We start from the raw sequence: 19,621 nt of genomic DNA, 5'->3' as shown, positions 1-19,621 counted from the left end.
TTGTGTGCTAAGTTCACCCCTACTATAATCCACATTTGACAAGGAGTCTTACTGCCAACCTTGAAATAAAGTACACGATTTTGTACATAATCAATGTGCTTGTTTCTATTCTACAGTCATCAGTTGTGGAGACCCTGGACCTATTGCCAATGGAGTTTATTTAGGAAGTGATTTTACCTTCAACCACTCAGTCACGTATCGCTGTAACCCTGGACACTTGATGGAACCTCAGGGACTCGGGCGCAATATATTACACTGCACTAAAGATGGGACCTGGAACCAGACCAAGCCAAGCTGTAAAGGTAAGAACAAACAGCCAACAAGCACCAGGGGGGTACAATGTATGCTGCTCTACTTATGTATACATCTTTAATCACACATATATTTATATCTCTGCTGGGGTCATCTTACTTTGTCCAATGCAAATACAAAACAGAGGAAACTAGTCTTAGTCTGTTTTGCCTTGAGTCTCTATGGTGAAGGACATCCAAGTAATCATCCCCACAGGTTGGGAAAAAGCATGTTGCTGCATAAGGCTAGGACTACGCAGCATGAGAAAAAAATATGGAGAATTAGGATTAAAGCAATAATAATAATACATTTGATTTATATAGTGCTTTTTTTGGATACTACACTTTACATTGCATGATTCATTCACTACTACTGCTGCTGCTATTGTAGCCACAGCTGCCCTGCGGTAGAATAACTGAGACGAGGCTGCCAGTCTGCACCATCTTCCTTTCCGACCACCAACACTAACGCACCCATCACTTTCACACTAGGCAATGTGGGTGATCACACTGGACACAGGACACAGCAACAGTTTCCACTATTACCACTGTTGCCTGACTATGGCAGATTTCCATTAAAATACAAACACACCAAGATCGGACACTGATAGGCAGGTATTGCCACAAATACAGGTGCAAAATTATTATAGTTTTGGGTTTTTTTTGTTTTTTGTGAAGGTGCAGCATAAAGCATCCAATCAGTCAAGTTCTTTTTACTCTGAGCCACAAATACAATATAAATACACTAGTGCCCACAAAGCTTTGATTGCAGACACAAGTGGATTTTGGGCACAAGAGACTGGAGCAGGTTATTTTTAAACTTTTTATAGTTGAGAGTGATATTGTTTGTTTTGTTTGGAAAACAAAAACTCTCATCCATTTAATTTTTTTGTGAACCAATCTGTTGGTTTTGCTCTAAAATGTCATGTGAATATAATTTTTTGTTTGCAGTGCTGACAATGTATTTCCTATGTACACAGGGGGCATTATATATACCTGATATTATTTCTGACCACATCAGACGGAGTCTGTCCAAAATGCAAAGAAACTGAGGAGTCATTAAACCCTTTTGTTTTCCTTGATCAAACTTAAGGGCATCCCTTTACATTATAATTACACCGAAATGTTTTGTACTCTGAGACAAATATCACATAAAGCCTTTAAAATACTAATTAGAAGAAACTTTTGACAGTGCGGCAGCTACCCACATAAATAAACAATAGTTACAAAAACATTCTCTGTAGCCTTGTGAAAATAGCTTGTAACTTTAACAGATAAATTAACAATGTACCTTGCCATAACAAAATGCTAGATTACAGTTATTTTTCCATAATAATAATAATATTGAATACAAAAATAATAGAATACAATAAAGTAAAATGCATTTTATGAAAGCCTGTATCGTTTCAGCTATGATAGTCCACAATAGCAAAAGGTTGGAATGTTTCCTGAGATCCACCCTGCCGTTCTTCCCACAAACAGAAAAGCTCCTGCTGGCTTCTGTGGCTGCACAAGCTTTGAACTGACATGAAAAAAAAGAGAAAGCAAAGGCTATTGAGCCTGAGCGCTGGGGCACAGGGAGGCAAGTGGAAGAAGATCCTGTAGGTGATAGAAATGAAGGAAATGAAAACAGGAAGTCTTTAAGTTGTTTAATTCTTGGCATCTTTCAGCTGTTCCCTCTGATCAGTGTTTCTCTATTCCACTTGCCAGTATTTTACTCTCCTTTGTTACTTAACTTCAATCAAGCCACAAGGCATTTTAATTACGTTTGGAACAAAACATTAAAAAAAAAAAAAAAAAAGTTTGATGGCTCAAATGAGTCCAGTAAAAGCAAAAGAAAGGGAGCAGTGCTGTAGATAGACCCATAAAATACAAATCTTTAGAGAACTACTAGTATATGCTCCCTGTTTAGTAATAAACTTGTGAACTGAAAGATAGAATGTATGGGAAGGCACTGTTATGTGTAATTCTGGAATATTCTTTGATACGCAGTAAATATATGACCGAGTATAATCTATTAATCTGTATAATCCACTGGTAGCTAAGTCTTATTTAACAATTCTAATCAAACTGCTATGTTAAAACACTGAAAACATAGCTTGTTGCAGGCACACTTAAAAGATCTCTTCTCACAGAAATATTGCCACACCGTTGTAGTATGACAGTGTCATATAAACACAATATCATATAAACAAATAAACAAATTCTCAAGAATCCAAAAACATTTTGCACTAAAAAGGAGGAAACAAGAGAACAGAAAACTAATTAAAAGTGGTGAAGATTGTGTATTGAATCACTAAAGTAAGGAAAGGCATAAAAGGACACAAAACACAAATAATCCTGAGATTAGGCTCTTGGTGGGAGGAAAGAGGGGAGGACTCGATGTGGATGACTGTGAAAAAGAAGGAAGAAAGGGTAATGTGACAAGGCATTAGAAGGCCCTTCAAGGAGAGAGAGAGAGAGACAGAGGGGGGGAGAGAGAAAGAGAGAGAGAGGTGGTGAGTGGGTGAGGGTGATGAGAGAAACAATAAGAGACAAATCAATACCTGCCCCTAAACCTGTAAACACACAGCTGAGGAAAGGAATTAAAACTATACGATGTGTTGGAGGCTAAACTGAAGAAACAAAGGTAGCCCAAAGAAACCATAATTACAGGATACATATAACACTTCTATTGCACTTATTCCTACTAAGGGTTACAGTTATGGGAGCATAACAATTCAAATCCAGGTTATATATGTGGCACTTATTGAGAGGAGTGTTGAAAAGAATTTTGTGAATGGAAAGTACAGGTCTATTAAAGTGTATTTATATCAAGCCATAAATACAAATCTTCTATTGTGTATGGGCACAAGTGTTTTTTGAGCACAAAGGACTGAAACCACAGTACTTTGGTTGTTTTTATAATGCTGAAAGGTTTTGGAGCAAACGCTCAAAGTATTTGTTCTCTGAATACCAATTATCTGTTAGCAAACTATTGATTTGAAAGTCTACATGTACTTAACCTAATGTATTTTTAAACTATATGTAGAGAAGTCGAGTGCACCATCTAATTTTAAACTTGATTGGAAGAAGTTTTTCTATACTTTCCTACCATTTTCTGGTTATTTCTGTGATGTATTGGTCTGGTAATTCTGCCTATCACATCTCCATTGCTTCTGTGTGTGTGTGCATTTACCTGTGTGTGTGTGTTCATAGCTGAGCGAATAGAGCGTGAAAGCATCTGTCTCCTGATTAGATGGGTATTACACTGACTTTATTAAATGGTTGAAACCGTGCAGATGGTTATCATTATCTTGGGGAGTCAGAGCCACTCGTACACACAGATGTTTATCACAGGCCTATGAAGCTATAAGCACACATGTCTCTGGTCACACAATGTTAAGTGATGTGTAGTCTTTGTCCACAGATGTATGGAGTCTGGGAAGGTGGATGGACTTATGCATATGTGCATGTCATTTTGTGTTACGTTTTTCCATCCAATATAGCTGTAATTGCTTTGTTTGTTAGCAGCATTTGGTGTAATTTAGTGAAGTAGGCTGTTGTTATAAAATCAGGTTTTCAAGTAGCACTGGTTTTCTGCGAATCATTAACATTGTACAAGTGGTAGTTCAACTCATACAAAGAACTTGTACAAGAGAAAGCAATTCTTCATCAAATCCATTTTTCCATTTGTCTGGATCAGCATTAAATGGACAAATTATACACAGAGTCCTAATCACAAAGGCAATACCAGTTCATGCTTTACATAATGGTGTTTTTTCTTAAAATAACTTTTGTTTTTGGTTATTGTTATTGTTGACATTATATTGTAAATTTACAATTTGGAGAATGATCATGTCCTTACTAACAGAGCTGTTTGAAACAGTAAGTTAAAACATATGTCTGATGCTGACAGTTTGTGTTCTTTGCGCCCATATGTTAGCAAGTCTGTATTACGCCTTCAGGGGGGCTTAATTTTTACAAGACACATGCTGAGATTGACCCAAGTTCAGTGTAACCCACTGAGCATGAATTAGATGGCACATACAAAATGATAAAATCATTTAAAAATGAGATCAATTTCAGAGCAAAGTAGTGTGTGATTGTCAAAGCTATGTAAATTTATTCAACCACTGAAGCATGCGTCTTCATATGGTCGTCACTCATACTAAATGCATGACTGCAGCTGTATTTGAATAGTCTAAAGACAACCACCTGGCAAAGAGCGTGTGTAAACTTTGTGCACACATTTCGCTTTCCAGTGCAAATAAAATAGTAAAACCAGTGCCAAAATGTGAAGAGCTCCTCCTGCTGTGAAGCTGCAGCTGCTTTGGCTCTGTTCGATGTGTCCTGTTTCATGCGATTTAAAATCAGTGGGCGATGTGTCATGTTTGTGTGTGTTTATTGTAGTCATCCACTGTGGACCTCCGCCTCAAGTCCTCCATGGGAAAGTTGAGGGAAGTGACTACTCGTGGGGCTCAAGCGTCAGCTACAGCTGTTTCCATGGCTACCAGCTGTCCTCTCCCGCTGTGCTGGCATGTGAGGGGAATGGGACGTGGACTGGAGATGTACCCCAGTGTCTGCGTAAGTCTACTGCTGGAGCTGCTTATTAACTGATACCAATCTTCTACCCGTATACAATAGAACCACTATTGCATTTTCTCAGGAACAAAAAAAATGTTCAAACCCTGGCAATATTGATGTATTTATATTGCATTTCTTTGTAAAAGATTTGATACTTGAAACTCAGCATTTCATACATTCAACACAGTTATATACTAATAACTTAAATCAATACTGAAGTAATTTTTTATTTATTTATTTATTTTTTTAATAATGAGAACTAAATATTTCCTTCTGTTTGCAATGACTTGCAATGACACAATGATGATTTAAAACCTGAGACCAACTAATACTAGTAAAACAAAGTGAAACAATACCTAATTTAATGTTGAAGTTCTTTTACTAACTTTGTGTTTCGGTATTGCGTCCTAACCTTGTTGTCCACTCTGGCAGCTGTCCTCTGTGGTGACCCTGGCTCTCCGGGCGGTGGGTCCAGGGACGGAAACGTCTTCTCCTACAGGTGAGTATGTGATTTCTGCCAACTAGGACTCAGGAGATGTGGGCAAGTGCATCCAAATGTTCACTTTGTAATCCCTAATGATGTTATTGTTTTGCTCTCTCAGGTCAGAGGTGAGGTTCTACTGCCATGCCCCCTACCTGCTGGTTGGCTCTGTGTCAAGAGTGTGTCAGGCTGATGGCATCTGGAGTGGACAGCAACCGGCCTGCATAGGTAAATAAAGGACTCTGAAAGCAGTACTTAATTTTAGCTCTTGGTTTTAGTATTCTAGCCTATGCTTTATTTGACCCTGCTGCATGTGTGAATGGGAATACTAATCTCAAATACATTACAGACTGGGTGCCTTTGTAGGTAGTGGAGATTTTAATTGTAATTCCCATCTCTCCAACCCTGTTCCTTGTATCTTTCATAAATAAAATCTTAATATGTCAAAATACAGAAAAAATGAAGTTGCATGATATGAACAAATCAGAAATGGACTAGGTCATTAAAAGTAGCCAGCGTACCACCAGAATACATTACATTACAGCTGTACAGACAAAAATGTGTGTGCCATAACATTTACACCTTTGTCTAATAAATATACTGGAAGGATACATTTTACTGGCGTGTGCAAAATACAAGGGATAGAAAATGCAAGCCAGACTGATTACACATTGCAATATTGTTTACTACAACTGATACTGGCAACAGCAGTAGAGTTTTGTTTCAAAATAAGTACTGTGTGCAAATTACATTTACAAGAAACTCATCAACAAAGTCATCAACAATTTTAGACAACTCAGTAAATCAAGTCTATAGTAGTGGCATAAACCATTTAAGACTAAGGAGTACAAGTCTTGTTATAAGGTCTGCCATTGTGTTTTGTGGCAGGGTCTAGTAATTGTATTGTAAAATTAACCTCAGTGGAGACAGTGAGCAGCAGGACTTGTAAAGCTCATACCGCTCTCTGTTACACCATCAGTGGGTACATTTACATGGTCAGTAAAAATCAGACAATTAATCAGATAACCCAATAATTACATTTGATTTTATATATAAAAATCTGATAATCAAAAACCCCTTGTGACATGTATCAGTTAATCTAATGGAATTTTACTGTAACCATTGTATTTGGAAGACGAAGTACACTGAATTTCAAAATTACTCTTTCAGTTTTTAACAGTTTGTCTTTCATTTCTGTTGCATATTTTTTCCCTGTCAAAACCTGCAGAGGTGTACACAATCGGAAAGAAATCCGTTAACATGACATTTCTACAATGTGATAATTCAGAACTCAGATAATGATCAGTTTTGGTGTGTAAACATAGCCATTGACTTCCCCCACATATAACGCTTCCTTTGACTAAACAAAATGTAACTCTTAATCCTGACAGACGTGACTTATTTCATCAACATAGGATGAAGGAGTCATAATCAGATTAATAGTAGACCAGATAAGTCTTTTAACATGATTTCCATGTAGATAGTGCTGTACATAATCTGGTTGATAAAGTTTCTGTTTTTAAGATGTTTATCAATCAAAGCAGCTTCTTATTTTGAACTGCAATTTGAGAACATTTTTATGTCTTGATTGTGTTATAAATAACTCCAGTCGCGTGGCTCTGTGATGAAGGTGTACAGCCAGTAATCAAATGTCCTCTTTCTGCAATCACATACAATATCAAATGTGTCATACTTCTTAAACTTACCTTGATTGTATTTGCTGAGTCTATGTCCACACAGCACTACAGGTCATAAGATAAGTACAGGTGTCTTGTTTTCTTCTCCCACATGTTGATTATGTGCCTCTGTGTGTTTTTAGACCCCGCTTTCAACAGCTGCAGAGATCCAGGAACACCAGCCTACGGCATCCCTGTTCTGGCTCAGGGTTTTCAGGTTAGATGGTTTTCATGTTTACCTTTCTAACTTTTCTATTGCCTTCATACTGAGATATGATACTCATATTATGATGATGCTAACTGAAGATACTAATCGATACTTTAACTAGTATCAAAACTATATACTAATACATACTACTGACTACATAGTAATATGAAGTGGCGATACTGAAAATAATAATTTACTTTCCTGAACAGTTTTGATAATTATGATTTATATCAACACTAATATAATACCAAAACTGAAATTTTACTTATTTAATTTTATGTAAAAAAAAAAAAATCTGTATTGTATTGAATTTCTGTATCATGCATACAGTTCTGACTATATATCACACCAAAAATATGTTGTCATATTCTCATATTGTAGATAGTAATTGAATATTACGGTGGAAAGGTTGATTACATTGTTACACATACAGTACACCAATTTAATGCTCTAATGTTTTATCAAAATCTAGCAAAACTTTAGTTGGTTTTCTTATTTGTTTTCTGTCCAGGTTGGTAGTAAAATATCCTTCAAATGCCGCAAGAATTACCACATTCTTGGCTCCACCACAAGAACGTGCCTGGAAACTTAACCTGGAGTGGGACACAACCCGAGTGCATAGGTATAGATTTACTGGCACAGTTGGTCGACATTTTTCCATTATTCATCTTCATTGTAAAGCTGGTTGATGCTATTAAGTTTGGATGCGAAGGGTAGTTTGACATATGATGTATTATGGTGCTGATGCGGCTGTCTGCGGTTTTCCCCACAGCCCACTCGTGTAGGCAGCCCGAGACTCCCAGTAATGTGGATGTTCGATCCATGGACCTGCCCACGCTGGGATATACACTGATCTACACCTGTCAAGAGGGCTTCTATCTGGCAGGAGGATCAGAGCATCGAACATGCAAGAGTGATGGGAGGTGGTCTGGCAAGCCCCCTCTCTGCAAAGGTATCACACTTTATCTCAAATGTAGAGTGTCTAAAATGGCTGCAACCCAGAAAAGGCGGACGTGTTAATCCCATAAGGTTTAAGATACATACAGATTAGATTAAGTCAACCTGAGGCACACTGTGTATTATGGAAGGATGTTGTCTTTATGTAACTATACACCAGTGTGCTTATGGAGCTGAAATCTAGGTGCATGTCATGTTAAAAATACACAAATAAGATGTTTTTGTTCCCAGTTGGCGTAAAGATCAATCCCAAAACCAGAGAGTCAGACGTCCAGAAAAACAAAATTCGAGGTACAACTGAATAACTGAATTGTCATCAATTTAACCCTCTCAGAAAAATACTAAATAAATGATTTTTGGTGTCCCTTACAGTGCCTGTGGATGTGTTTTCACCCAACTCTGACTGGAGTGGTTTCTATGAGTATCTCGGAAAAAGACAAGGGACAACATTCACCGTAACAGGATTTAACACAACCACAGGAAGAGTCAATGTTACCCTAATGGAGCCCACCGGAGTGTCCATCAGACTATCAGGTGACAAAAACACAACCGTAATATAATGTTAAAGAAATAGTATGTAAATAGGAATAATCATCATTGGCAAATTATGCTTTCTGCTCACACCACATAAGACTATTAGTTTGTACTTGTGCATTACATGAAACATCACAAATGTGTTTAATTTTAGTAACGTTTAAATAGTTACTGAAGCAAAGCAAGACCTAGTTAGCATAAGATCTGGCATATTTGGTTTGTTTTTGTATGAGGCCAACACAATCAAATGAAGGAATATAAATTTATCTTCTTATGGAATATTGAAATGTTGTTATTTAGACATATATGAACATGGTTACACTGCCCATTGTTATACAGCTATGTAAGATAACCCCCATAGTGGAGTGTTTTAAGTCTCATCTTGAGACCTACTTTTATTCTTTTGGGTTTAACAACACATGTGTCTTTTATTTATTTTTATATTTATTTTAAATGTATTTAATGTTTTTATCTATTTTACTCTTTTTATAGTGTTTTTATTTATTGATTTTATTATTTAGATTTTTTTATGTGTTGTTTTTTTATTAGTTGCTTCTGTCTTGAACATAATACTTTTAGTGTTTTACATTGCTATGTGTAGTACTTGTCTTGTTTATAAAATGTGCTTTTGAAAAAAAAAAAATCATTTTGCCTCTTGTAGTGGTCAACTTGGCATCCTATCTGGCATTCTACTGACCATTTTAACATACAATATCAGAATCAATAGTGCACTGTAATAAACAAATACAAAAATATTTTATCATGAACCTCGCACATGGGCGTGTGCTGTCAAACAGCAATAAGTTGTGTAGCTGCAGGGTGAATGTAATTTTTCTTCTCCATCCTGTCAGTTGTTTGGTGGAGGAAATGGGGGTTACAAGGTGTCGAAGATCAATATGTCAGATTATTCTCTGATTTTTGTTTTTCTGACTTGCTGTTTTTTTTCTTACTAACCATTCTTGTTTTGTTTGTGCTTTTGTAGGCACTTATAAGTTTGAGGAAAACCAGTTACTCCTGAAGGTCTATCAAGTGAAGGGGCCCACAGAGCATTACTACAGCAAGTTTAAAAATGACAACTGGGCAATGGATGGATATGTAAGTACTACTTTATCATTACAGTCAACAGTACTGTACTCACTAATTGAATTGTATTTTAAACCAATTAATTATATGAGATATTTTATAGCAGTTTAGGGATTTAAATGGCCCATATTACGCTATTTTCTGTTCTGATGTTGTTGTTGTTTCCTCATTACAAATGTACCCAGAGTTCTGTTTTGTTTCATTCACAAATGTTTAACACACAAACCCTGCATATTTAGGCTGAGTTCTTCTCTCAAACAGAAAACACTTTGTTTCACCTTGTGATGTAATAATACAGGAAGTGCTCCACTGTGTTTTGAAACTCCATACACCTCCACTAGAATCATTTGGATAATTTTAGCCCTAGAATTGCTCTCTACTGAACAAAAGGTAAAAGGTAGCTGTCAACTTGAAAATTACTACATTGATATCATAGAGTGGAACAGAGCATTTTGAGCTCTGGAGATGCAGACAGACTATTACAAAGGATTACTCAGTGTGTGTGACTGAAACAAAACACAATTTCAGGTATGTTTCTGATGAGGTTAGTTAGTTTATTTCAAACCTGCACATACAATTCACAACATAACAATACAAATGCAGATACAAACATGCATGGTTTGAAAAGGGGATGGATGAAGCAAAGCTTTTACATTTTCAATCCCCCTCCCACATTTAACATACATATAACATTATAAAATGACTAAAAGGTGACAAGAATAAATTGAGCATTTACCCCCTGATCTTGATGTTTGAACACATGTTTACAAAAGGAACAATAACTTGGCAGGCATCTGATTTCAAACCTAGTACTTGCAATGCTTGATAAATACGCTGTTCTTTGTGTATCATTTTCATTAAAACAATACCTATGAGAAGATATGTTTAGTTTTGGCTTTACCACAGGTGAGACTCCATTCACATTTATCTCACATATAAATATTCATTCAATAGTCATTTGCTGCTTGGTTCTCGTCTCCACCTCTCTGACAATAGCTCCTTTTACATGAGGAGGTAGTAAAAAGAAAATCATTGAGATTTCAGATGAATCTTGTGTCACATTATGCAAATACAACTTCAGATACAAAGGCATCTAATTAACATGGTTTCAAAGAGAAGAAAGATGCCGTTTTCACCCTGGCTTTCCTTCCATTTACGTTCAAAGGTGGGAAGTTGTTTCATAAAAGTATCATTACCAAAGTTGTATGAATTCATCCAATCTATTTTTATTATTGCGTGATTTTTCTATAAGAGTATGAGCGCATTTTTTGGCTCGTCTTTGATTTCAGCTTCAACAAGTTTTTCAAAAATGCTGCTGTAAAAATATTTGGAGTAATTACCTTTTATTGCTATGTTGGAGGATGGAGCAAACGCGCTGAAAGAAAAATAAATGGAGTAGCTTGACAGTGTTGTTGATTATTCTGTCAAAACATCAAAAAACAGACATCCAGTTTTGTTTTAGGTTGTGTGTTTCATGTAGACTTTTGAACTCTGCGTGATGCGATATTTGAAGCAGGAACCTGTGAAATAAAAGCCAGAACGTGAAATGGATTAACAGTCTCAACATGTTTGACTTGTTGACAGAGAGGAAAATCCAGGAGCAATAGAGAAAATCTTCAGGGATATTGTAAAAGGTGGTACCCGACAAGAATTGATGCGGAGAAAGCATGCAAGATGGAGGGGAGGCAAAGAGAGCAGAGACAGTTAGCCAATTTACCAGGTTGCAAATGACACTGTGAGGGAGGGAAGCGAAATATGACAGGCAGATAATGGCCGTGTTATGATTCCAGAGAAACAATCTTTTTACAGGTTAAAGATGAAAAACCTCTTTTCCATTTGTGGCTAAAATGTTGCAGCTATATTTCCCAAACAAGATGCTATGGCCAGAAGTTTGGAGATAAGAGTGAACACTCAAAATTATAAAAAATATATCAAATTATAAAATGTACAACAATATAAATATATAATTTTGACACAAATAGCAGTAATATACTTTGCAGATTAGTCATTTGTATTGTGCTTTCCATGTTTTGAACTTTTGTTTTATCTACCAATAATTACGTAGCCCCCTTTTCTCATTTTGTATACGCAAATATTTTTGTAACAAAATGTATAATCATAAACCTTGAATGAAATTATTTTATAAACATTTTATTTTTCAGGTCACCGCTGAGTCGGATCAAAAGACATTTGTTTACCAAGGACATATTCACAGTAAAGACTTTGGCAAGTTCCACCTGACAAGGCAAGGTACATCAAGTTCACATCTCAGAAGTCTAAAATCAATACCAAAACTTCATAGAACAGGGAGCAATTTTTGCGTATAAAGTAAAATTGAGTTTCCATTTGTGTATGCAGCCAAGCGTGTGGGTTCATATATCTGTGTCCCCAGGTCCTGTTACCACGGCGATAGACCCATCCAGCCCGTACACAAACAGCAGCTCTGTGGCAGCGGCCATCTTAGTCCCGTTCTTTGCCCTCATCCTGTCGGGATTTGCTTTCTACCTCTACAAACACAGGTAAGCCCTAAACCCAGTATTTTAAATCCCACCAGCACCCATGTCTAAAGCACTCCTCACTATTGCTCTGTCAGTCATTGCTCTAGTATAGTACCAGTGCTTGCAACAAAATATCATCAAAATACATTAAGTCTATGATAGCATATAATTTTCATAGAAACTGCAATTTAATAACACATTTCATTCTGATTTTAATGCATATTTTATCTACAGTAAGGCAGAAACATTATATAATGACTATACCTGATCAGCCTCAAAGTTTATTAAGAATGATTTAGTCTTTGTAACTACTTATAAATTAATGCTCTAACCCTAACTCCCATACCTAATCCCTAATTAAGTACTTACTAAGCCTGAATCATTCTCAATTAACTATTAATAATCCATTTGTTCATTATGAATTAAATCTTCATTAAGGCTAATTAAAGTGTAGTTATGTGTGACCAAAGTTTAACCAAACATATTCACCAAAAACATCATAAAATCTAGTAGTCTTATAAACAAACTAAATAAGCAAAAATGTATCTGGGGACAGTTGTTCTAGCTTTTAGTTTGGCAATTTTGGAAAATTAATTTAGACATTAAACATTCATGTCTTTACAACTTTCAGGCCTTAGTCATCCAACATAATATTATTAGCTCATACTGTAGCCGCCTGCATTGTAACTCATTTTAAATGTTGCTGTGGATTGCATAACAATGTGGCCACTAAGCTCCTCTTGATAAATGTACTATTGCGTGTTTATATTAAGCTGGCACACAGTTGAATTGTGGAGTCTTGCACTGAAATCCCCTCCACCTATTATGTTGAGTTCTCACTGGCACAAATTGTGTCCTAGTTTTAAAGCTGTGAAGAGAAATGTCTATTGAGAGCCACATTTTAGAAGTTAGGAAAGGAGCGAGTAGATAACAAAAATGGAAAATGCACTGAGCTTATAAAACATCTCCAACAAGTACGTCTTGATTTAGTTGGGGTGAGGTGTAATCACTTGCCTAAAATCCATTAACAGGTTTTTGTAATTTGCTCTCAGTTGGTTGTGAGGAAAATATAACTGACAAAATACCAAACATACTTCTGTTTATGGCACTCAAAAAACTCCAGTTGCTTGAAAAGATTTTCTAGGTGTCCTAATATTACAAAGTGAAAATGAAGAATATTTGATATTACTCTCACATTTTGTCTACAGCTTTCCTCGTAATCTGATTCTTAACATGAGGTCAGAACAATTGACATCTCTCAAATGTCTTAAAACATAGCTTCAAGTGGCACTTTATTGCAAAAACAAACTGGAGTATGAAAACTTAAAAAGAATTGTTCCACATAATTATAGCTCTTCTCCTCTAAAGGGTTACATGCAGATGACCTCTCAGGTAGTAATCAGACATTCACAAAAGGGCCTTCAAATGACTTGATTTACATACTGAGATGGAAATGTCATCAGTAACTTTTGAAGAGGTTCTACATTTATATAAAAGGACTATCTTTGGTTCTGCTCAGGAATGTCACACAGTTGTCACTTGTCACTATTCATTGTATGTTTGTTCTGGTCCATTGTGTAAATGTCAGAATTATGCGTCAGGAATACCATCCAGCATAAAAACCAATGCAACCAACGCAGACTACATGTATTTAAAAAAACAACAACAACCATTTACTGCCAAACTTAAAATTCTCATACACAACATGTACTGATTATAACTAGGAAGGACATATTCTTAAACTTACACATACACAAACTGTGATATAAAGTCAGAATAGTGTAAGATTACAGCTGCAAAAGTACTGGTTGAATAAAGCTGATGGTTGTACGCAGGGCGTTGTCTGCTGACACAGATGACAATGAGAGACCTAAAGACACCTGGGGGCCTGGCGGCAGGTAAGACTGAGAACTATCACTCACCTGGTTTCCCACGGCAACCAGTGCTCAGCCGGCCGCCACATCCTCCGTTGACTTTCTCATTTTTCTTTTCTTCATGTTATTTGGTAAGGCTGCACAATCTTTTTATGCCTTCACACAATTACAGGTGGTAATTTCTGTGAATGTCTTGCAAAGAAAACAACTATATACTGTAGACTTAGAAAATTGCTTGTATTATAAAAAAAAAAAAAGCACTTTTGTAAGCGGTGCAGCCCTACTGTGTGACAAAGCCATCATTTCAAAGTAAAAGCAGGGCATGCTTTTCTGTCTTTGATCTCATTGTCATCTCTGTCAGCATGATGGAGCTGTGCATACTTCAGTCTTGTTTTATTGTTTCTCTGTTGCTGTGTACATGAGACAACCACAGTTTTGATTTTATGTACATGTCATATATTATACAATGACACTGAATGTGACTAATTGGTCATACGTCTTCTGTGGTTTGAAGGAGCTTTTGGATGCTTGTTTGACAGTATGCTTAAACCTGCATGCCTGTAAATTTCGTGTCTGAGCAATTAAGCTTTCTGGCCAAAAATCTTTAAACTTTTTCACCTTAAGCCAGTGATGAGTTCAGTGATTTGGACCAGCGCCACTCAGAAAGGCAGTGGGTGTGCGTCAGCGTGTGCGTCGTTTTGTAAAGTAATGGGTTGAACATGTAGGCTAGGCTTACTGGCTCCCCAGGGCTGGATCTGTACCAGCACACACACACACACGCGCACACATTCACACACACATTCACACACACATTCACACTGTTAATGAGGTCAGAATCAAACAGCGTTTCAGCTGCAGCACTCCTCCCTGCTAATAGTTCCACAGGGTTTGGGAGTAAGTGATTATATCTAACAGGATTATGGGACCTGATTATCCAAACATGTAATCTGCAACAAACTGATAAATTCGGAGGGGGTAGCCATATTTCACCAGATAGCAATTTCAACCCCAGTTTTTTAATGGTTTGGGCAGAGTGGTCTTTTGGATTTGTTGGCTGCCACTTGGTTGTGTGATGGCAGGTTTGATGCTTGTAGACATGAGAGGAGCAGATGGGCGTCAGGCAGCCAAACCACTGATCCATGGATTCATTAAATTATTCCCAGAAGTCAGGATTCATCTATTGGTTGAGTCACCTTTTTCTTTGTAAACCCTGCTAGAAATGCAAAACCACATAATAATTTTATTATATATACTTTATATTATATGCAGTAGTCTGCGTGTTTCTGTGACTTTCTATAACACCAAGGTGAATCTGTTTTGGCTCTTGTGAAGCTGAGAGTTTTTATTTGTCTATGTATACCTCTGTTTTAGCTCTATTATACAGGCAACAGCCCAGGGTCTATCATGCTTTGGGCTCAAATAAGCAGAAGATGGATTAACTAAATACCTTTTTGATACTAAATGGTGAAATGTTCAACTACTATATGTCAACCTAATTCTCCATCTTTTTCTGTTTTTCAGAACTCGCCCCAAGGTCCAGTTCAATGGCTACGTCGGTCATGAAAGTTCAAATGGTCAGGCGTCATTTGAAAATCCCATGTATGACACAAATATGAAACCCACTGAAGCTAAAGCGGTGCGATTTGACACCACGCTGAACACCGTCTGCACTGTGGTATAGTCCCTCCTGCAGACTGCCCTGAGCAGTGGTCCAGTCCTAGTGCCACGACGCACTGTGTGGTCAAACCAAAGTCAACAGAAGGAGCCAAACTCTGGATCTGTGCTGTAGCATGCCGGGCCATGCCAGCAAAATCTGCACAGATACAGCTCTGAGCTACACCCACACTGATGACAGTAATCTACACTTCCAACATACAAAGCCTTGTACTTAACCTGGACCTTCTTTTAAGAAATTTGTGCTTGAAAAGAAGTCAGATTTGTTTAATAATCTTGGTAGCCTTTGTTTGCCTATTTTCAGTTCTAAATAGAAAGGGCTTACCTAATCTTACCTGACTTCAAAAATATAACAGCGTCCTTAATTCTTTCCTTCATCCTGATTCCTGTCCAACATTCAGTGTGGAGTACTGTATGCTTTGTGCTACAGACCAGACATGGGCTTCACTGTTAAATTCATCCCTTTATTGGAGCTCAGGAACTGCTCCTCCCTCCAATCTCCTGCCCATGTCCAATAATAATTGAATAGTTCCTCTGTCAACACTAAGGCTTTACTTGTGCTGGACAAATACCTCCCTCGAGCCTAGACTTCAATCATGTGAACACAATAGGACTGGACATTATGACAACTGAGTTTGTTTTGAACTCTCTGGACACTGACTATTTAAGTGCTGTAGGTGCACATAACTGCAGCAACAGTATTATACCAGATGTACACCAATGCATACCTTACAGAAATACTGATGGTTAGGTGTAAAAGAGCAACCAGCAACAAAATATAAGGTTTATTTGATTTAGCTTGATGTGAGTACCAGATGTCTCTTGTTGGACAATCAGAAGTGACTATTTGAGGCATATTCCTTATCACATCACTATGTTTTATTTATTTGCCAGTGAAGTGTTTGATAAGGTTGCATCGTGGTTCTGCAAGTGCTATAGTTTTGAGATGATTGCTTTGGACATCAGTATTCCTCTAAGGAACCACTTAAATTAGTCATGTACACAGAATATTCCTCTCTAGCTTCAGGGTCACTGCCCTGAACAAAAAACGGACGTTTGCAGACCAGTCTTCACAGAGCACTGGATTCCAGAGACCTGTCCATCACCACCTCTGAGTCCGAGTCCTGTGTGTGGAGCAGCAGGAGTCAGGTTTGGTGGCTGAGACGCAGCCTGGAGGCAATAAGCTGTCACCATCGTCAACCGCTGCACCCAGCTTTGGCCCATGCAGGAGACGATTTGTCTTTTTCTAACTCTGATGGAGTATCAGAGATCGCTTATTTTTCTACTGAACTTCACCGGTAAATCACAAACAGAGGAGAGATAAGTGGATGTACTGGTGGCTTGGCAGAAATAAGACATGTAAAATATGGACAGGTAGACCACTGTGTCTGTCTGACCCCAAACAGAGACAAGGACAGAATACTATGAAAATAGTCTCTGAATGTCTCTTTGGCATTTTTTCTTCAGTGAAGATATTGATAAAGAAACTGTATATTGAAACTCAGTGGCCCCAATGGGATTCAAAAACCACTGCTGCTGGGGCCCAAAATATCATAAACTTTATAGAAACTCTAACCGCACAAATTTTGCACTAGTGTGTTTTTTCTGACTGGGTTATGAAACATGGTTTTCTTTTGGGGTTTGGAAGGGGTCAGTTCCAAAAGAGAATTTTATTGAAAACTTCTATCTTTAAAAAGATGACATTAGACTGAATACAGGGTTCCAGAGTGTTTGTATATACACATTTATAATTCACGCTCCCTGTTAGCAGTTGTGACCACACGCTACCATCCCACATGACAACATGTGATCTTAGCCAATCATACAGGTGGAGTCTGTCTACCTGTAGCTTCATTGCCACACATTGCACTGTGGCTGTAGTTTCTGCCACTCTTCAGAATAGTTGGTGTTTCTGAAACATTGTGGATACATGGATCAAAACTGTGTGGCCAATCCACTATTTTATGTTTGAATTATTTTCTATTTCTTATTATTAGTTAACAGTTATTTTTTTACCCATAGATATATTGACCATTAGTATTGAGTATATAATGCTACTAAGGTGTAGCCCTCATGAATGCCTTATTGTGGATGGCAGCCTACACTTTTAGAGACACCATGTTATTCTGATGCGCTCTTTAAAAAGATGTGTGGAGCTCATTTCCATGTACCATAATAGCACTTATGCAACACATCTTTTCACAGAGTGAACAGTGCAGTCTGACAGTTGATCTTCAAGGCTAAGTACAAAATGGACATAAAGACAACATGCACAAATTAACGTTGTCGATCAACCCCACCTCTTCATTGTTTGAGAAATACCTCGTGTGCAAAGAGCAAGTTCCATTCTGCTTCTCAATGCTGGAAACCCACTGCAACAAATACACAAACTTAGCCAGTGCAGCCTTGCATTCAGCTTATTTCCTGCTATACTAAGTCACAATATCTTATAAACACCCCGGAGTTTTCACTGGATCTGAGAAAATTCACAAGTCGAAATCACTCGCCGAGCTTGTTATTTCTTGCAGTGCCATCACAAAGAAGTTTATTTTTGAAAGATGCTGCATTTGGTTGAGTTCACAGATGTAAGTGTGTTCATATCTTACACTCGCTGTAGGTCTGAGTGCTTTTTCACTTCCCCATTCAGTTTTGTTTTGTCAGGTGTCATTCCACTGTAACACTTGTTTAATGTTCATCCATCATACTGGTTATTTACAGCAGGACACATGCACACAATACATCATTCAATCTGAAATTGTGTACATATACACGAATGACTCTAAAACACATGATGTCTGAATAAGTAAATCAATAGACAAAGACAAATCAAAAGAGAATGTAATGGGTACAATCTCAAATGCTCATTTTATTCCCCTTATCTTGTTAAATTAGGTTACATAAACATGATGTTTTTAGCATGCAAATATCCCAGTTTTAGTATTTAACCCTATTTTTGGTCAAATATGGCTTTGTGAGCTTTGCACACCATTGCTGTCAGTTTTTGATTGCACTATTCCAATATTTTGGATGACTTTGTTTGACAAACATTTGGCACGAGACCGTTGTCATTTCCACGTATTTTCCTATAGTTCAAAATTGTCAGAAATTGCCTGCAGCAAAAATAATAACAATATCATTATCCAAAGGGAATGCATTGTTCTTTCTTGTGCTTGAGATCTGAATTACTCATGACAAGCTAAAATGTAGATTCTCATGACCAAAAACCACCAAAGGTTTTCAAACACATCAAGAGACAAAGTGGCATTGTTGCTCTCTAAATTGTGAGCTTGTTTCCCTTTATTGCTGTGGCGCATCTAGTGCTTCTATTTAAATTGATTTAATTAATTTAGGGGAGGTTCCCTGCCGCGTCAGGAGAGCATAATAACGGCTGGAAATTAGAGGCTGCAAGATTTCCACAGGCATAATAAAAGCTCTCATTTCTCACATTTAATGACACACATCTGAACTCCTGCTGCGCCTTAAACCACAAAACTTAGACCCTGCAATGTCCTTATATCTGTTGTCTAAATGGCCAACATAGATTCTGATGTGCAGCTGAAACCAACCTGATCCAAATAAGAGGGTGAGAATCAACATATGAACCGACAGTATGCCTGTTTTTATGAGCCATCAAACCCACACAAAGTTCCCTCTAAAACTCAAAGGATGTGCTTGCACCAGTGCCTCCGTGTGCACTTCCCTAATGCACTTGCATTATTTATTTATTTGTATATTGGTCTCGGTTTTAAAAGCACATGATATGATCTTGTGGCACTACTG

The 19,621-nt window shown here is 37.4% G+C and overlaps 1 protein-coding gene across 1 annotated transcript in view; it reads left to right on the top strand.

Annotated features, from left to right (window-relative positions):
• LOC110175400 (CUB and sushi domain-containing protein 1) overlaps window positions 1-15,848 on the top strand; it is a 324,734-nt gene extending 308,886 nt beyond the window's left edge. Inside the window, 15 exon segments of the mRNA XM_055154309.1 lie at window positions 117-302; window positions 4,683-4,856; window positions 5,289-5,355; window positions 5,459-5,565; window positions 7,157-7,230; window positions 7,733-7,802; window positions 7,805-7,843; window positions 7,994-8,173; window positions 8,410-8,469; window positions 8,551-8,712; window positions 9,695-9,807; window positions 11,958-12,045; window positions 12,188-12,314; window positions 14,129-14,191; window positions 15,689-15,848. Coding sequence (XP_055010284.1) covers window positions 117-302; window positions 4,683-4,856; window positions 5,289-5,355; window positions 5,459-5,565; window positions 7,157-7,230; window positions 7,733-7,802; window positions 7,805-7,843; window positions 7,994-8,173; window positions 8,410-8,469; window positions 8,551-8,712; window positions 9,695-9,807; window positions 11,958-12,045; window positions 12,188-12,314; window positions 14,129-14,191; window positions 15,689-15,848 — 1,670 coding nt within the window.
• The last annotated feature ends 3,773 nt before the right edge of the window (window positions 15,849-19,621 follow it).

This window comes from Boleophthalmus pectinirostris, unplaced genomic scaffold, assembly GCF_026225935.1.
Source record: "Boleophthalmus pectinirostris isolate CB_2022bp ecotype Guang Dong unplaced genomic scaffold, ASM2622593v1 HiC_scaffold_19, whole genome shotgun sequence".
NCBI classification, from domain to species: domain Eukaryota; kingdom Metazoa; phylum Chordata; class Actinopteri; order Gobiiformes; family Gobiidae; genus Boleophthalmus; species Boleophthalmus pectinirostris.
This window is presented reverse-complemented; position numbering and strand designations above follow the sequence as displayed.